At 37.0% G+C, this 19,310-nt stretch overlaps 1 protein-coding gene across 5 annotated transcripts in view; it reads right to left on the bottom strand.

The window, feature by feature from the left end:
- The window catches only part of VPS13A (vacuolar protein sorting 13 homolog A), a 118,786-nt gene that overhangs the window by 62,533 nt on the left and 36,943 nt on the right, over positions 1-19,310 (bottom strand). For all 5 annotated transcript variants that reach the window (XM_084504876.1, XM_084504875.1, XM_084504877.1 and 2 more), the window contains exons 24-35: positions 14,810-14,894; positions 12,596-12,768; positions 9,878-10,034; positions 9,428-9,507; positions 9,146-9,205; positions 8,895-9,051; positions 4,806-4,922; positions 4,623-4,726; positions 4,035-4,202; positions 3,114-3,421; positions 2,246-2,393; positions 1,213-1,363 (exon numbers count right to left, since the gene is read on the bottom strand). In XM_084504876.1, the coding sequence (XP_084361002.1) occupies positions 1,213-1,363; positions 2,246-2,393; positions 3,114-3,421; positions 4,035-4,202; positions 4,623-4,726; positions 4,806-4,922; positions 8,895-9,051; positions 9,146-9,205; positions 9,428-9,507; positions 9,878-10,034; positions 12,596-12,768; positions 14,810-14,894 (1,708 nt within the window). The remainder of the gene's footprint in view (positions 1-1,212; positions 1,364-2,245; positions 2,394-3,113; positions 3,422-4,034; positions 4,203-4,622; positions 4,727-4,805; positions 4,923-8,894; positions 9,052-9,145; positions 9,206-9,427; positions 9,508-9,877; positions 10,035-12,595; positions 12,769-14,809; positions 14,895-19,310) is intronic.

The following is a 19,310-nucleotide window of genomic DNA, read 5'->3' as shown; positions in this document are numbered from 1 at the left end:
TTAAGTCCAATCTGGTTGAGAAAAATCACATACATTTGAGAACGTAAAATGCTGTGTATGTATCTTCTATATGCAGTTCTGACCACTTAGATACACGTATACAGCTTCCTTTAATGGTATACAGTACTTCATGCTGGAATCTTACACAGAACGCAAGTTCCTACTTTGTTTTTGAGAGTGTGCTGAACAGTTAATGACTAATGATGCCTACTCAGCAGGGATAACTTTTAGTAATGCCAGAAGTAGTCAACATGAGCCAGCAGTGTGCCCCAGCAGCCAAGAGGGCAAAACTGCATTTTGGGGTGCAGAGCCAGCTGGTTAAAAGAGGTGATTCTCCCGTTACATTCAGCATTGGTGAGGCCTGCACCTTGAATATTGTGTGCAGTTCTCATCTCCACAACATAAAAAGTACGTTAAGGTCCCTGAAAGCCTCCAGAGGAGGACAGCAAAGCAGCTAAGTGCTGAGGACACATAGCTTGTTTAGTCTGGAGAAAAGGAGGCTGAGAGCTGACCTTACTGCTCTCTGAAACTTTCTGAAAAGCACAGAGGGAGGTACTGGTCTCTGCTCCCTGGCAACTGATGACAAGACGTGCAGGAATGGCACTAAGCCACCCCATGGTAGGTTCAGACTGGACACAAGGGAAAATTTCTTTACTGTGAGGGTGGTCAAACACTGAAACAGGCTTCCTGGAGAGGTGGCTGCTGCTTGTCAGTGTTCAGAAGGCAACTGGACAGTACTCTCATTACAACCCTAATTTTTGATTAGTCCTGAAGATGTCAGCCAGCTAGACCAGAAGTTCTCTGATGATCCCTTCCAACTACACTACTTTGATCTATTCTATACTTACATGACAAACTTTTAAAATACTAATAGCAACAGAACGAGCATACAGAGGCAAAAGACTAACAGAGCAACTTTCTAAAGTTAAAATGTTACCAAACCCAGCTGACAGACTTTTATGTGCTTGCTGCATTACTGCCAGAAGAGCAGTAAAACACATCATTCTGTAAGACCCACTACAGCAGCCTAGTTGATCCTCGTCATTACCATTAATGCAGGGTATGTTTGAACAAATGATGTCAAGATAACAGAGGAATACTGTTAAAAACAAACGAATCTGGCATCTTTTCATAAATGTTATTACAACAAAAAGAATAAGCTGAAAGTAATACCTAAAAATCTAGACAACATTTGATTATAGAATACGTTACCTGCAGATTGCTGTGAAGTACTCTGGATATCACTACAATGGCTAGTTGTATCTTTTGGTTCTGGTAAAGGTGGTGATGCATCCGAGCTTCCACATATATTTTCATTTAGTGTCCTCAATATTGTTGTAATGTCTTCCTGACTGAGAATTAGCTTAAAAAAAAAAAAAAAAGATTGTTAATAAACGTAGAACGTACCTATTCATTAAACTTTTGGTAACTGAAATCTAAATTTTTAGATAAATAAATAAAGTTCATCTAATTTGAATCACTAGTTAGGAGACTAAAGAAACAAGAAAAAAAAGTTTTCTAAAATCTGCACAATTCCTTAAAGTAAATTCTAGAAATCAAAAGTTGTTCACACATTTTGTTTTTTTTTTCCACAAACTTTCTTTGTAAAGCTACAATTTAGAAATTGACTTTTAGAAAATACAAAACAGTTTAACCTACAGTTGCTTAAAATTGTTAAGTGTGTTTAGTCAAAAGGTACTTCACAACAAGGGTTACTAGTTTTATTTCAAAATTTAACAAAAAGGTTTTCTCATACATCTAACATGCTTTAAATTTTATGACATTTAATTTAAATGAGAATGTGCACTAACTGAAGCTTGCTGTAGGTATGAATTCTGCAGTTGACCATGTCACTAACAAACTGAAGAATAAAACCCAAGTTTTAATACTCTATCCTTCAAAGATACCAAAAGACGCATAAAACAAGGCTATAAAAGCATACTCATTTCTAAATGGCAACAGTAATATATAGCACAAAGTCTATCTGCAGTATTGCAGATGAAACCCAGATCAGAGCAAAAATGTATTCACTTCCCTTTTCCTGTATGAAACAACGAAATCCATTCTACCTTTGTGTCTTTAGATCAAATAATAAGCTAGTGAGCTTGGGATTTTGTGGACAGGAAAAATAAAGCTATTAATAATTAAATCTATATTATTTTTATAATTTGATATTAATCTATTAAATTAAATCTATTAATAAATCTAAGGTTTTTAATAGTTGCTTTCAGAAAAGACTGCTTACATTCATAGGTTTGAGTCGTCCAGATATTTCAATATCAGGAACTTCAGTATACCATGCAGCAGCTAAATTTCGTTCAACAACTACTTCCAGATTGAGTGGCTGCAGCAGCTGTACTTCACTTTGCAATGTATCCTGCTCATAGTATGATCTGTGAAGAGAAACAAAGTACTATCAGCACAACATACTACTTACTTACATGTTCTAACAAACATGAACATGTTTCAGTCTTTTCTCGATTTTTTTGAAAAGTACTGTAAAACAGTCTTCATAGCTGAGTGCACTACTCCTAAAATATCTAGTTAAAGCTTTGCTCCAGCAACTAAACATCATTTCTCGGCAGGGAGGAGATATATAGACCATATGTCCAGTATACTAGCTTTTTGCAAGTTATGACCTCTTATCAGCTGGAGAGCAGTTCCTTCTCTCTTCAGTATTCAACTGTTTGAAAATCCCCTTCCTCTTCCGCTCCTGCTCTTAATCTCCAGCACCAAAGCCCACTTACAAATGTTTCTTTACATCTATCTGGCTTTATTTATTTCCTGATAAAAATAGCTTAAAAAAAAGGTTAAAATACCCATTTACAAGTGGGTTTAACTTGTCCCAAAGCAGTGAATAATTCCTAAATTTATTAATCTACATGACAGTCTGTAAACAGACATTTGCTTCTATTCAAAGACCTGTAGATTGCTGTTTGTCTTAAGCCATATATTTTAAATATTAATTATTAACTTCCTGTTATATTTCAAGATAATAGTGTATCTGACAATAACCAACCAGTAATTATTTTGATAACAACTTCTCAAAGCTCTTCAACTGATGTATTCCACAATGACTATAGAAATTTGAAAAAATCTTGACACAACATTACCTGTATAACTTCAGTTCGCTCAAATTCACTGTCATAGAGTCAACAACAGGTGGGAGATTGTACCAAGATTTTGATTTAGCAATAAAAAATTGGTTCTTTACAGTAATTAGACCAAGATCAGCCACCAGGACATTCGCAGACACTGCTGATTGTGGAATTATCACAACAGGTGCTTTGATATTGATATCTAGTGCCAAACGAGAACTACGCTCTGCTAGCTCTTTTACACCTGTAGCTGCTTTCTCTGCTGCTTGAACAGTTGCCTCAGTAAGAGCTTCTTTGGCAGCTTGAAAGTTATTTATAAAAGCCTAGGAAAAAATACAGAATTTGGGAGTTTTATTAAGAATTATATTACTTCAAGAACTCTAAGAATCACAGTATTTTAAATAGCAAACCATCTAAAGATACTACTTTTTCTAAACACTTTAATTCCTTAGTAGGATAATCTCTCCCAGAATATGACAAAATATGCCTATATAAAAATTAAATTCCATACTAAATGTTTGATAAGTCAGATGGAAACAATAATGATTTTGTAACATGACTTGTATGAATTATTTACTCATTTGATGTGTAAAAGATTGATTTATTTAGCAGAATGTACAGAAAAGGCATTCATTTTCATGGCTTAATACTTATATTTCATCGCCACAAAACAGTGTATGTATCTATAATTTGCCACAGATCATTAAAAAAAAGGGATAATATTAGCAAACATTACTGCTTAACCATCCACTCCACAATAATGAAAATATAGATAAGAAAAGTAAATAGTTCAATCATATATCCAGCAAAGGTTTTACAAGATTGCAAGAATTCTAACACAAATAGGCACCATCTTACATGGGATGCTTTATCCTTTTCTAGATTTGGCAATGGTGTCTGCATGCTAAGGAACATCAACTCGAAAATTTAACTTACCAAAATAGAAGAAACAAACTTGTTGACAAAAACTACTTGAATACACCCAACTGTTAGGCTCATACTATTGTCAACAACATCCATGTTTGCATATGCAATTCCATCTGTAGCATTCACATAAGATACCATTTTGAAGTTGAAGACTTCTTTTCCTGTGATGTAAAGAGCCTTAGGAAGAAAAACAGAGCACCTCCAATGTAAAAACTTATGCTAGAGAAAACAAATTCCAAAATATTATCTCACGCTTCTAAAACATTTTTAGTTTAAATACATTAACAGTAAATGAAACAAACAAACAACATCATCATCTTTGAAACAGCTGAAAATACTCAGTTAGAATTTCATCTTGAACAATTCTTTTGATTGAGCCTAATGAGCAACCAGGAATCACAGCTGCACAAAATCGACAAAATTTTGGTGTAACAATACTGGCTACAGAAACAAGTCTGACTGTAGAAAATAATACTCCTAGCAAACAGGAAAAAACAAACAAACAAACAAACAAACAAACAGATCTCACAGTTCAGTTCAGGTCAATTTAGCATCTATAATCCATTCATAAATCAATGACACATAAAAATATCATACCTTTTTATACAATGCCATCTCGTCAGAATCCATGATAATGATGTTCTTTAATTTTGCAGTTACTTCTGTTTCTGCTTTTTTCATGATCACTTCGCTATCCAGACCTTAAAATTGACATACAAAATCTAGAGACTCTTCTGGTTACAAAGTTTCGTGCCTCTGTTATTAAAATTTTATTCTTACCTTCAATGTGAATTTCAGCTATTCTATGTTTTTTCTCTCTAATAAAGACACGTAAACAAGATAAATCCGCACAGATATTGAGGTCGATAACATCTTCATACTTTGATTTTTTTGATGCTGTAGGAAATACAAAAAAAAAAAGCAGTTCTTCAAGGAGGAGACATAAATAATTTTTCTTCAAGAAGAGACAGAAAATTTAGTACCCCTTCTCTGAAGTCTAGAAAGTCTACAGTGTGGGTGAGATGCACAGCACTCATTCTAGCAGGTAGGACAGGAAGGAACTGCTTGCATATACAGTAGTCTTCATGTGTTTCACAAACTCTGGTATACACCATCAGTACTTTATTAACTGAAATTCATTTTATAAATATCCACATGGCACAAAGCAAAATCAGAAATACTGTATTCAGGACTAAGCAGTTTACTTCTAATAGTGTTAACATGATAGCTGCATTAATATACTCTTCTACCTGTTCTATCGATGAGTCATTTGCAACTTAAGGTCTTGTTTACATAATGAAGGAGATCTGCACTCGATTTCCTAAATCCAAGTTTTAAACAGCTTTTCAGATGAGATATTTCATCAAAGTATTGCATGCATGCTAACATCTTCTCAATCCTTAGACACAAACTACAGTTCCATAAATATATTAGGTTCAGTCATACCATTTCATTGTACCTTGCTAGCAAAAGAAAACTCCTCAGCCAAAAATAAACTGACAACTATCCTCAGTAAAGGCTTAGTTTGCAAAGTTATAGAGGAGTAGGGGAGGAGGGAAGAGAATCACCTAAGAAAGTGTATTTTGTTGCTGTTCATTACAAGGCTTTTCAGCTGTGCAATGCCTACTAACTGCAAACTTCTTTACCATGAGGGTGGTAAAATACTGGAAGAGGCTTTCTAGAGATAGTTGACACCCCATGCCTGTCACTGTTCAAGAGACATTTGGACAATGCCTTCATTAACATGCTTTAACTTTTGGTTAGCCTTGAAGAGGCCACGTATTTGGACTAGATGGTCTTTTAAGTCCCTTCCAACTATACTACACCATACTAAATAATAAATAGCAGAGAAATTGTCATATGTTAATAAATAAGAAACTGATTTAATCTTTTGCCTCTGAGAATTCTATAAGCTACAAACAAGCACTTCAGTGTTTGCTTTCATCGCAAAATGGCTCAAAAATACAGAAGCACTGAATCATCTGTTCACAGCTCAGTAAGCCACAGACCAGAATCTGTAAGTTCACAGAACATCATATGGACACAAATGTACCTTGTGTCCAAGCATGTACAACTGAAATTAAAACCCACCATGAATTAAAATTATCTTACAGCAAAAATAATGAAAAATATCGTTAAATGGAAGAATTTTTTTCAACAGAGCAATTCTTCCATCCTTTATTTATTTGTTCTATTGTTCAGTAGAGTCCTACAAAACACTTTCAGAAAAAGAGCTGAGAATCTAAACTTCTTACTAATTTGACAGAACATTCAGAAATCATCAACTGAAAGACACTGTGTAACATTATTACCACTTTTTCCACATCCCATCCCAATTGAACTCTCATCAATCCTAAGGCAAATACCTTTCATCTTCCACTGTAGATCCTGAAAAACAAAGGCTACAAACCTTATGTTCCCCTGTTTTATTTATAACCTATTGTGCCACGGAGATCATAATTACCTTTCCTTTCATAATGTTTAAACAATTAACATAACTGATTTCATTTAAGTGGATATGGAAAACAATTACACAAATCCCCCAAAATGCTGTGCACCCAAAAGCTTGCTTATTTTTCCCCTAATACAGGTGCTATTTCAGTCTCAAATTCTTCTTCAAAAACACAATCAGGTACTATTTCACCTGTCTCCCATGACAAAAACATGAATACTTGTAATACTGTGAACTAGTCACTATGAGTCACTCAGTATGAGTATTAGCCACTGAGTTACAAACACAGAATCATACAATGGTTAAGGTTGGAAAAGATCTCCACGATCATCTGGTACAACTGTCCCCTACCACCAATACTGCCCACTAAACCATGTTGCTATGTCAAATATTTCTTTGTAGAGACAGCAACCTTCTCGACAATCTTATCAAATGTTGCAAATGTGATATTGGGGTTTAAGGATATAGAACTAGTACAGATGTTTAACTCAAAATGCTTGTCAGAATTCATGTCAGTGAAGGACGGCAGCCTCAGAAAGATCTCACCAGTTTACCAGGTCAGTCAGATGACAGAGCTCCTTGAAATCACTTACACAAAAGCAAGTATTAAAATACTTTAACAAGAATCATCTTGAGAATTATCCTCTGCCCTACTTTTGTATATAGGGTGTGGTGGTTTTTTGATTATTTTGTATTGGGGTATTTCGATAATAATTTTTTCAATAAATACCAGGAATCTAATTGTTTTAAAATTAATAGAAAGAAACATTTGCAAAGATCTCAGAGAAGTCCTTCTCACAGCAGAAAGGAGTATTATTGACATACTGCTACTAATTTCAAAGCAGCTCCCAGACACAACAGCAAGCAAGGGAGGTGATCTATGCTTCACATTATCAACAAATCAGACGCATCAAATTCCTGGTGAGAGAATGGTAGGACTGCATGACAAGCAAGTTATTCACAAGAGACTGATGTTCCTCAAATAACGAGGATAAATTAACTGTAAGGAAATCAAAAGTCTCAATTCATACCAGAAATAAATAAATAAATAAATAATATATATATATATATTATATAATAAATATATATATATATTTTATGTGGTATGTGCCTTGAATAGACAAAGAGAAATCAATCATAATTATTACTGAATAGACAGGTACCTATCTTTTGCCTTGTGCTCAGCGTGAGTGACAGAAAACACTTAGAACATGGAAGGAGATGAGATGAACCTTATTGCAGTAGCACAATTCCTTCAGACCAATATTATTGAATAATTGACTGGTCCGCATCCCTTTCAGGATGCAATATTTCTTCTGAATACCAAAGAAGGCAAGTAGCCCTAAATTTATATGTACAAATCAGGTACCTACAATAGTACCAGGTACCTTTGATAAAGAGACTCACCAGATCTCTTGTAAATTGCAGGAATTTACGTGCTACCTATGTGTCCCTGAAAACATGGTAATTTATATTAATGAAATACATGTGTATTACCTGCATCTCATAGCAAAAGATTTTAAATGCTCAAACCCAGCTTCCACTAAGCAAGGACCATCTATTTATTACACTACAAACTAAATCCAAGTGCAAGTTCATAAATCTAAAGCAGCAATTCCAGCAAATTATGTCAACAAAATTGGTGCCAAACAGAATTTATTCATTCAGCAACTGAGTAGCTCACTAATAAACAAACCCATCCTGGAGCTTATGAAATGCAGCAGTGTCTATTTTGTATTCACATCTACAGTCAGTGCCTACATATTAATAAATTGCTAAATGAGTGGGTTACAAACCTAAACTAATAAAAATATATTTATGATAGGAAGAAAGATGGTGAACAAAGTCATCTCACTGAACAGTTAAATTCACATTATGCTTTAACTATGAAAGCACAAAGTTGTCTAGAATGCATTCAATACACTTGTTAGCAAAAGTTTTGATCTTCATGCTAAATTTTCTAACCCATCAAGATCTTTATTTCTTTAATTTTTATACGGATTTTTTTTTATAAATATTGTAATGCAAAAATACTTTTCTTATTATATTGCAGAACACCATTAGGAATATAATCATTTCCAATAAGCTACCATTCAACACAGTTTATCATAACTAAGCAAATTTGAAGACACATACTCAAACAGCATGCTTACTCTTTCTACCTCAGGAAATGTCAACAGCTGCAGCAACTACCTTAGCTCATTTAATTATACAGTTATTTCTCTGCTACACACTTAAAGCAAAGGAGTAACACCATACCCTGGCTACTCAATAATAATCTGCTAGCTAACATTTTTATCACCATCAAAATTAGAAAAACTGTGAACTTATAAAAAAAAAATAGCAAATATTTCTGTTTTCTGTCTTACTTTGATGAGGGAAGAGAGAGGAAAGATAAAAAGAATAAAGAAACTTACTTAATTTCTTAAGAACATCCTTCTTCTCCTCAATTTTTTCCTGAACTGGTTCTTCTGCAACTTTAGTTTCTTGTTTGGGTAGAAGATTGTTTAGATAGTTCATGGCATTCAGGAGAGTTTCAGTATGCAGATGAACATCAAGAGAAGAGAAGTTCACCTGAAAGAATAATCAGATTGTTAATTAATCAGATTATAAATGAATCAGTCCCCCAAATGTAGAAAAAATATGTTTAAATATATATGTATCGTACCTTTATCTTCTGTAGAACATTCTTATACAGAGTCTTCAGTTCTGGTCCATTAATATCAGCCTATTCCACCAAACATGCACATAAACAAGACAAATAGGAGATGTTTGCAAATTTCAAATTACAGCTTATGATATATAAGTTAGTCTGTTTAGGGACCAGACAGATTTTGCACATGACATTCAATATATGAAGAAATGGTTAAGTAAGGAAAAAGCATTTCTCAGTGATACTGTAGTTTGTAATTAACTTATGATTCAAAAGAAAAGTCTGCTGTTTTCCCACCTTTATATACTCCAAAGTGAGAAGATCATCTTCTACATTATCCAAAGTAGTAATTATGTAAACTGGTTTGCCATTATCATCTTTAAAAAAAAAAAAAAAAAGTTTTTTTTAATAAAGAAAAAAATTTGATGAGGTACCTATACATCTTTTGATCACCTATAGCCTATAAACTAGACTATTAGCAGTCATTACTATTTAATTTAAAAAGCCCTTTTGCACACCTAAAATAGATGCCTCATCTAAAATCATGAGCACTGGAACAAATTTGCAAAAGCATTACTAACAGAATAAACTCTAGAATTATCTTCCCTTTTTTACACCTTATATTTAATTCCAGAAGTGGATCTTCCTCATCTTACAAAAGAAACCCCTGCAGGCTTTTTGAAGACACATTCAAAGTGTTATTAGCTATTAATGAATCATTTTTTTGACCAGCATACAGACACTTACCCATATACTCTGGGCACAGCAGACAAACTTCATGCAGGAAAGCATTTGCAGTCATGTCAAACGTTCTTAATTTAAGTTCAGTGCCTAACCCTACAACCTCAAGCTGCAGCACAGGTGTCTCGGTATTACCAGTAAGGCGGCATAATTTTATTAAGACCTATGAAAAAAAAAAAAAAGGTAGGGAATTATCTTCTTAGTTTTTATATAGGATCGTATATTTACATATACTTTAGTGGTTAAGGCATATTGATCATTAAACTTTATACAGCAAAAGACATGGAAAAAATAAAGAGTTCAATGAGCAAAATTACTAGAATACTGTTTGATGCTGTTTTAACAAAAATTGTATTACATGTATGTATGTTTGAGGAAAGTTACACTTATAGGAACTCATTAATTTTTAAAACGGTTCTGTAAAGCATTTAGTAATGTTCAACTCAGTCAAAACTAGATTTCCAGTGGACATTGTTTACTTGCTTCCGTGTTCATGACCAGAGAAGAACTGGTGGGAGATGGGGTAGTAGAGAGGTGTCTTGGGCAGAGTGACCATGACATGGTAGAGTTCTCTGTTCTTGGTGAAGTCAGGAAGGGGGGTCAGTAAAACTGCTGTCTTGGAATTCTGGAGGGCAGACTTCAAATTGTTCAGAACACTGGTAGGAAGAGCCCCTTGGGAGCCAGTCCTGGAAGCCAGAGGGGTCCAGGAAGGCTGGGCGCTCCCCAGGAAGGAAGTCTTAAAGGTGCAGGAGCAGGCTGTACCTGTGCACCATAAGATGAGCTGGCAGGGAAGAAGACCGGCATGGCTAAACAGAGAAATTTTGCTGTGTGTTCAGGAAAAAAAAAGGTTTACGTCCAGCGGAAGAAGGGGCAGGCAACTCAGGGAAACTACAAGGAAGTTGCCAGCATATGCAGAGAAAAAAACAGGAAGGCCAAAGACCAGCACAAACTCAACCTGGCCACTATAGTCAAGGATAACAAAAAAATGTTTTTATAAATATACTAATAGGAAGAGGAAGGCCAAAGAGGATCTCCATTTCTTTACTGGATGCAGAGGGGAACATGACTACTGAGGATAAGGGAAAGGCTGAGGTTTTAAATGTCTCCTTTGCGTCTGTCTTTACTAGCCAGACCACTTATGCTCAGGGTACTCATCCTCCTAACCTGGCATTCTGGTACGGGGAACAGAAGAACCCCCCCACAGTTCAGGTGGAAAGAAAGTCAAGTTTTCAGATGACACTAAGCTGGGGGTAAGTATCAATTTGCCGGAGGCCCTGCAGAGGCACCTGGACGGGATGGGTCGATGGGCAGAGGCCAAGGGGATGAGGTTCAATATGGCTAAGTGCCAGGTTCTGCACTTCGGTTACAACAACCCCATGCAGCGCTACAGGCTTGGGGCAGAGTGCTTGGAAAGCTGTGCAGAGGAAAAGGATCTGGAGGTGCTGATCGATGCTCACCTGAACATGAGCCAGCAGTGGGCCCAGGTGGCCAAGAAGGCCAGTGGCATCCTGGCTTGCGTCAGGAATAGTGTAGTCAGCAGGACTGGGGAGGTGGTTTAGTGGGTGACATTGGTAGGAGGGTGATGGTTGGACCAGATGATCTTGAAAGTCTTTTCCAACCTTAATGACTCTGTGATTGGATTTTTTTTTTGAGCTCTGCCATTAAGGAATTTGCAAGCTGAATATCAATCAATATAAGTTCCAGATTTTTCATTCATACACAACAAAGATGTTGTTAAATAAATATCTACCTGAGCTGTCCATTGTCATCGTCTTTCATAAACTAAGCAAAATAAATATATGCAGTCTTCCTTTCAATTTTTTAACTATAAAGGCAACAAATGGAGAGGTAGGTGATTCTTTACAGATGTATATCATTTTCTTAGAGACTGTGAACTGGTAACTTAGAGTTACCAGTAAAGAAGGATATAAAATACAACATCTTAGTCATTCTTAAGGAAAAAAATAGTAATGATTTTTCATTATTTATTTTTAGAAGTCTAGAGCATAACAAGATGCTGCAAGCTAGTTACTATGTGTTGAAGCCTTCCTGTAAATCCTACTCTAAAACAGAATCTGTAAAGTTAACTGACTTTGTGTGGTTTATTTGTAAAGCTATACACTGAGTCACAGCAATAACACTGTCATCGCCACTATCTGTTAACAGACCAACTGATGTAGTCAGATAGCACTTAGGTAAAATACTCTTTTTCAAGTCTGAAGCAGCAAGAATAACCATTAAATGCCTCACAGTGAACTTGTTATGGTTGAGTTCAACAGAATTTAAGAAAAAACAGAGGGTAAAAATAGGGCGATTGCATGACATGAAACATTAATGAAGTTTTCCCAGTGGTCACAGAAGTGTTTGGAAAAGACACGTCAAAGGCTACATCTTAAGCAAAATAAATAAATTAATAAATAAAAGTGAAGCACAGAGAATAAAACTGCTTCTGAGCTCCACCAGTGATGGTTAGGTAAAGGAAACTCAATGATAAAATGAACTGGGAAAGTAGACATAACAAGGTGTTTCAGTGCAGATGAAGATGCAGAAGCACAACTGTGACTTGAAAACAAAAACAACCTCTTGAACGCTCCAGAACAGTTTGAGTAAGAAACGGGAAATCAATAATTCTACAAGCATGAATTTGTGAACACAATGAACAGGAAAGAGTCATAGATAGATCAGGTGTGCTTTGGAGAGACAAAAAAAAATATGTAACCTTACCTCAGCTACTTCAAACCTCAGCTGAAATTCAGTCATATTTTTCAAAGATTCTTGTTTACGTAGTTTTTTTCGCTTTATACTGCTAGCTCGTGTGAGGGAACCAGATGGGGCTTCAAAAAATGGCATGTCTTCCACAGGACTGCTTAGAGCATCATAAAACTCTTCTTCTGATTCTAAAGATTAATTCACAACAATGTTACATACACATTTTAGACAACCAGTATTTTGCAGTAATATGACCTAGAATTTTTATGTACATGTAAATTAGAGATGTACATGTAAATTTAGAGATGTAGACAACTTTGGGAAGATCACCTAGCTAAATCTGTTTCTACACTTGCCTCAGTTCCTGCCTCCACAACACCTACAGCTGCACTATCACACCATCAACTCTCATTAACTCCTTTGCCAGCATTCTCTCACTACCGGCTATGCAAAAATGAGCGCAGTGTCTCATTAAGCTATTAGTGCAGACTAAAGGCAAGACATCTCTTCTGCTGAACCAACTGCTGCTGACTTCATCAGGTTTGTGAGAAAAAGCAAAGCTTTATTCCACATGACGTTATTAGACAAGTATTACAACGACCAATAGATAGAACATAATAATAGCTTTTTCCTTTCACCAAGAAACCAGCAGCTGAGCAGTTAAAGGAACAACTATCTTTCTTCGGACAAAACCGAACAGATGACATGAGGAGGTATATTCTATGGTTTAAAAGCACCCTGCAATCTGGAGGGAAGGTAGGCATGCATATGAGTCAATAAAAACGTTTGCACAGCTGCCGTGTATAATATAATTTAAAAACAAACCTGATTCAATCGAAATCTAGTAATCACTTTCTCAAATTAACTGCTACATGCTTTCATTCTCACCTCACCCTAATTTTAAGAAGGGAAAGATATTTTACCTTTGGGCATCTAAAAGAACTCATAAAAATAGATGAAGATGCACAGATACATATCTGTATACACACTGTACACACACTGAATTAGAAGTGATTACATCAATGCAAAAATAACTAGCTTTCCTTATAATTTTGCTAGTGTCACATCATCAACTTGGGAGAGCAGAGACAGTATTCTTCGCTGTTTCCCCAACTGAATGTTTTGGCAAAGCTAGAGCAACTGATGTTGAAACAACGCTGATATATTGTATTATTCTTCAACTATAACTATTAGACGGAATGTTACAATCAAGCTAAACTGCTTGAACAGAAAGTTGGTATTAAACATGATCAGTTCCTCTGCAGTGTATCTTCTGCTTGATCCTGTGAAAATGCTGTGTGTTTATAACACAGTAGTTTCTAACAGTCAGTTAGTATTTTTTAGTTCTACTATAACCAACAAAGATAAAAACTTTCAAATAAAATAATTAAAATCATCATGAGAGGACTAAATACATACTGAAGTAAAAAATGACACACGTTACTACAGACGTTCTGAATCAACACCCTGAATATCCAACTTAAGACTTTTAACTTTACATTTAATTACTTAGTGGATCTTTGCTTTTCTCTCAATTTATTTTTGGTTTTCAAAATCCACCAGGAATGCTCACCAGAATGTCCAAGGTTTGATTCAAAAAAACTAAAATTCAGAGCACTGCTGCACACTTCATCAGGTTAACAGGTTATTGAAAAAGCTAATTTTATTCTCTATGTCTTACACAAGTTCTTTACAGAATTCATTTCACAATGAGCACAGACTCAGAATTCTTCACACTTGATGAAAATGACTTAAAACCTGAAGCTTTGTGAAATATGAAGAACTTCAAATTCTCCTAAAAATACACTCAGTAGGGAACAATGGCAGATTAAAGACCCATATAAATAGAGGCCATCACAAGTCTCACCATTTTCCAAGACAGTATGATTTATAAAGAGCATTTGACATGTCTTTTCTGATAGATACCTATTGTAACGCATCCAAAAGACAAAAAATAAACATCCTACCCTGTGAAAGAAATGTTCTACTTCAAGAAAAGTAACAGAAAGAACAAGCACTGAAAATTGTGCTGCTTTGAGAAAACGCATCAATGTTTTGTACAGAGTGAATACGAAACTACACAGAATATATTGCTTTTTAACCTCACGAATTTGAAACAAAGCCTCAGAATGGTCACTTACTCCAGGAGAAACAAATGAACCCAATGTACTTAAAAAAAAAATCACTTGAACTGTTCAATAAATCAGACTTTAAAATAGATTGTATTACCTGACTCCGCAAATGAATGAAGATCTAAAACAGGAAGCACACCTTGTGATAAATGTGGCACTGAGAGTACAGGCGATATCGCAGCCTGAAATAGAAGACACCATATAAATTTTTGCTTGAATTCTTTGTTCGTGCTATCGCACGCACAAATACTACGGCATAGAAGCTTTAGAACTTAAGGAAATCAGTGTTATTTTAAGCACAAAACATTCTAAATGAACATGTTATTAATAAGTAAAAGTATGGGAAGAAAAGAGGCTTAAATAGAACAGAAACAGCAGGTGTTACACAGCTGAATAGCTGCAGAGATAATCCATCTGGAAACAGAGTGAAGGGATTCAAATACCCAACTTCACAGATCAAAATATGGACACAGACTGGACATCACACAAAACATCAGGAAAGACAAAACCTAGTCCCCTCTAAGGATTACAGAATGGCAGCTTCAGAGAACAGTAAAAGACTAGCTTTCTTTATAAAATTACACAATACCAGAGGCTGTAGAGGAAGAAAGAAAAAGAACAGAAAAAGAACGGGGAAAAAAATAATAAAAAGGAATAGAGAGAATATGATAGTAGACAGAATTGTGTCCAAATTTCATCACGCATGACAAAATTGTGTCCAAGATCGTACACACTGTTTTCAAATTTCTTCATGACAAATCTGGTAGCTTTCTACAACACAGTTACAGCTTTGGTGGATGGGGGTAGAGCAACTGACATCATCTACCTGGACTTATGCAAAGCATTTGCACTGTCCCCCATGACACTCTTGTCTCTAAATTGGAGGCAAATGGATTTGATGGATGGACCTCTCAGCGGGTAAGGAATTAGCTGGATGGTTGGATTCAAAGACTTGTGGTCAACAGCTCAACATCAAATTGGAAGATCAGTAACAAGTGGTGTATCCTGGAGGTCTGTATTGGGACTGGCGCTGTTTAACATCTTTGTTGGAGACATGGATAATGGAATCCAGTGCAGCCTCAGCAAGTTTGCCAATGATACCAAGCTCTGTGGTGCAGTCAACAAGCTGGAGGGAAGGGATGCCATCCAGAGGGACCTAGACAGGCTGGATAGGTGGTGTTGAACTCATGAGGTTCAACACAGCCAAGTGCAAAGTCCTTTGCTGGACATTTTTTTGGGCTGGGGCAATCCTAAACACAAATACAGGCTGGGTGGAGAATGAATTGAGAGCAGCCCTAATGAGGACTGGTGGGTGGTGGTTGATGAGAAGCTCAGCATGAGCTGGCAATGCACACATGAATCACAAAAAGCCATCTGTGTTCTGGGCAGCATCAAAGGAAGTATGGCCAGCAGGGAGATGAAGATGATTTTCCCCTTCTCTGCTCTCTCATGAGACCTCACCTGAGTCCTATGTTCAGTTCTGGTGCCCCCAGCACAAGAAGGACGTGGACATATTAGAACAAGTCCAGAGGAGGGCCATAGAGATGGTCAAGGGGCTGGAGCACTTACTCTATGAAGACAGCCTGAGGGAGTTGGGGTTGTTCAGCCTGGAGAAGAGTAAAGGCTCCAGGGAGACCTTATAGCATCCTTCCAATACCTAAAGAAAGCCTATGGGAAAGCTGAGGAAGGGCTCTTTTGTCAGGGAGTGGAATGATCAGACAAGGGGGAATGGCTTTCAACTAAAAAAGGGTAGATTTAGATTAAACATTACAAAAAAGTTCTTCATTCTGAGGGTGGTGAGACACAGGAATAGGTTGTCCAGGGAAGCGGTGGACGCCCCATCCCTGAAGTGTTTAAGGCCAGGTTCAAGGGGACTTTGGGGCACCTGATCTAGTAGAAGGGGATCATTATTCTATGATGTATCTGGGGAAACAGAGTGTGTAATATTAAGATGCAGTTGCCTACAACCTAGAGCACTAACTGAAAATGCGTGAATTGTCACTGTCACTACATGTAGAAAGGGAAACAAGAATCTTCACTCCAGGTTGCACTATATTTGGCAGAGATAGGTTCTGTTAGTGTAGTCCCCCAGCGCTCAGTACTAGGTCCAGTCCTCTTCAAAATCTTTATTGATGATCTGGATGAGGGGTTCAAGTGCACCCTCAGTAAATTTGCAGATGACACCAAGTTAGGTGCGTGTGTCGATCTGCTCGACGGTAGGAAGGCTCTGCAGGAGGATCTGGATAGGCTGCACCGATGGGCTGAGGTCAACTGCATGAAGTTCAACAAGGCCAAGTGCCGGGTCCTGCACCTGGGGCACAATAACCCCAAGCAGAGCTACAGGCTGGGAGAGGAGTGGTTGGAGAGCTGCCAGGCAGAGAAGGACCTGGGAGTGATGGTGGATAGTCGGCTGAATATGAGCCAGCAGTGTGCTCAGGTGGCCAAGAAGGCCAACGGCATCCTGGCTTGTATCAGAAACAGTGTGGCCAGCAGGGCTAGGGAGGTGATCGTCCCCCTGTACTCAGCTCTGGTGAGGCTGCACCTCGAGTACTGTGTTCAGTTTTGGGCCCCTCGCTACAAGAAGGACATGGAGGTGCTTGAGCGGGTGTAGAGAAGGGCAACGAAGCTGGTGAGGGGCCTGGAGAACAAGTCCTACGAGGAGCGGCTGAGGGAGCTGGGCTTGTTCAGCCTGGAGAAAAGGAGGCTCAGGGGTGACCTTATTGCTCTTTATAAGTGCATTAAAGGAGGCTGTAGTGAGGTGGGGGTTGGTCTGTTCTCCCACATGCCTGGTGACAGGATGAGTGCGAATGGGTTAGAGTCGTGCCAGGGGAGGTTTAGATTGGATATTAGGAAGAACTTCTTTACCAAAAGGGTTGCTGGGAATTGGAAAGGGCTGCCCAGGGAAGTAGGAGTCACCATCCCTGGAGGTCTTCACAAGACATTTAGATGTAGAGCTTAGGGATATGGTTTAGTGGAGGACTGGTTAGTGTTAGGTCAGAGGTTGAACTAGGTGATCTTGGAGGTCTCTTCCAACCTAGGTGATTCTGTGATTCTGTAATTAAATGTTTTTTCCAGCAAAGACAAATTTCACATCAAGCCTCAGAAAGCAAAATCACTCGTTTCATTTTGTAAAGAATGCTCCTCTGCATGTTCCACGTGTGCTTAGCATACATGGACCTTGCACTGAGTCCCAAAATAAAGTAGAGAGGTGGTTATTGTCTGTACACCCATTTTTCTTGAATACTTTTGGCTCTGGACTGTGCAAATGACAACGGCTCTTTTTTTTTTTTTTCCAGTTACTGCTACATTTAAAACCTTATCTTATTTAGTAGCTCTTGTTCCCTTCAGAAAACTAAGAATTGTACCAACAACAAAACACTCATCTTTGAATGAACGTTGTTTCCAGCAGTCTACCAAGATTCCCTATTTCATCTCACTCTTCACTTTTTAATCATCTCCCACTCTCCAGCCTACATAAGTTGACCTTACTCAATATAACCATGTCTGAGTGATAGATATACTAAGTGTTGCAATTATGAAAGTGTCTCAATGTCTCATCCGCAAGACTTTCACATTCTAAGGCTACTTCAGAAGTGCAGAAACCTAGAAGGATCTGTTCAGAAGCATCTTCTTGTTTTCACAGTCCACAAACAACTCCTCCACTAATTCAAAATGTAAACTGCAAGTTTCACATTCAGAGTGCCAAATAAAGGTTTCTCATTCCTTTCTTTTCAGAAGTGATGGCAACAAAGCTCAGAAGAATTTCAGCTACAGGGATGAAGGCATGACAATACCTCAGCCACAATAAACCATCAAATCTGCACAAGTTAACTGAATTAATACCAGCAATTCAGAGTCTGTCAAGCCCTGCAACAAATGGAGACTTAATCAGACAAGTTTAACCACAGGTTTTAATATGGATGCTGCATATAATCAGTCACATTCACATTGACTTTCCTAACCTGAACTTGTATGTAACAAGTAATGTACAGGGAATACTAAGCACAAAGTTAAAGGTTTTTAAATGTAGCAGAGAAATTTTCTGATTAAATTCAAGTATATCTAGTCATTCAAGTATATGACAGTCATTCCATATGTGCACATTTTACTTATGTGAAATTAAAATCCCAACTTTTACCCTTGAAGAATGTTTTTCTATGACTACTTGCACAAAACAGCAGAGAATACTATGACTACTTGCACAAAACAGCAGAGAATACTATTAGTACATGAAAAGTAAAAGAGCAGGTCAGAACTAGCTAGAATTTTCATGTTACTACTTAAAAGATGGAACTACATGTTAAATTTCACTCAACATATACTTTCAAAAGGTGTGTGTCTAGTCATGTGCATGTACTATTATTGAATATTATGCTAATAACACACAGAAAGCAACACCAAAAGCTGCATTGATATCCACAAGGAAAACAGCAGAATAATTTTTCTAACAAATAAAGATGGAAAGATAATTTTTAAGTAATCTCAAAACAAACACACATATACAAAGTTGACCATTATTCTTTTAGAACCAGGTACACAAAGGAATAAATAATGGATAATTAGCAGTATTCACAAATGAGAGAAACATGGATAGCCCA

This window comes from Aythya ferina (assembly GCF_964211825.1).
Source record: "Aythya ferina genome assembly, chromosome: Z".
NCBI lineage: Eukaryota > Metazoa > Chordata > Aves > Anseriformes > Anatidae > Aythya > Aythya ferina.
This window is presented reverse-complemented; position numbering and strand designations above follow the sequence as displayed.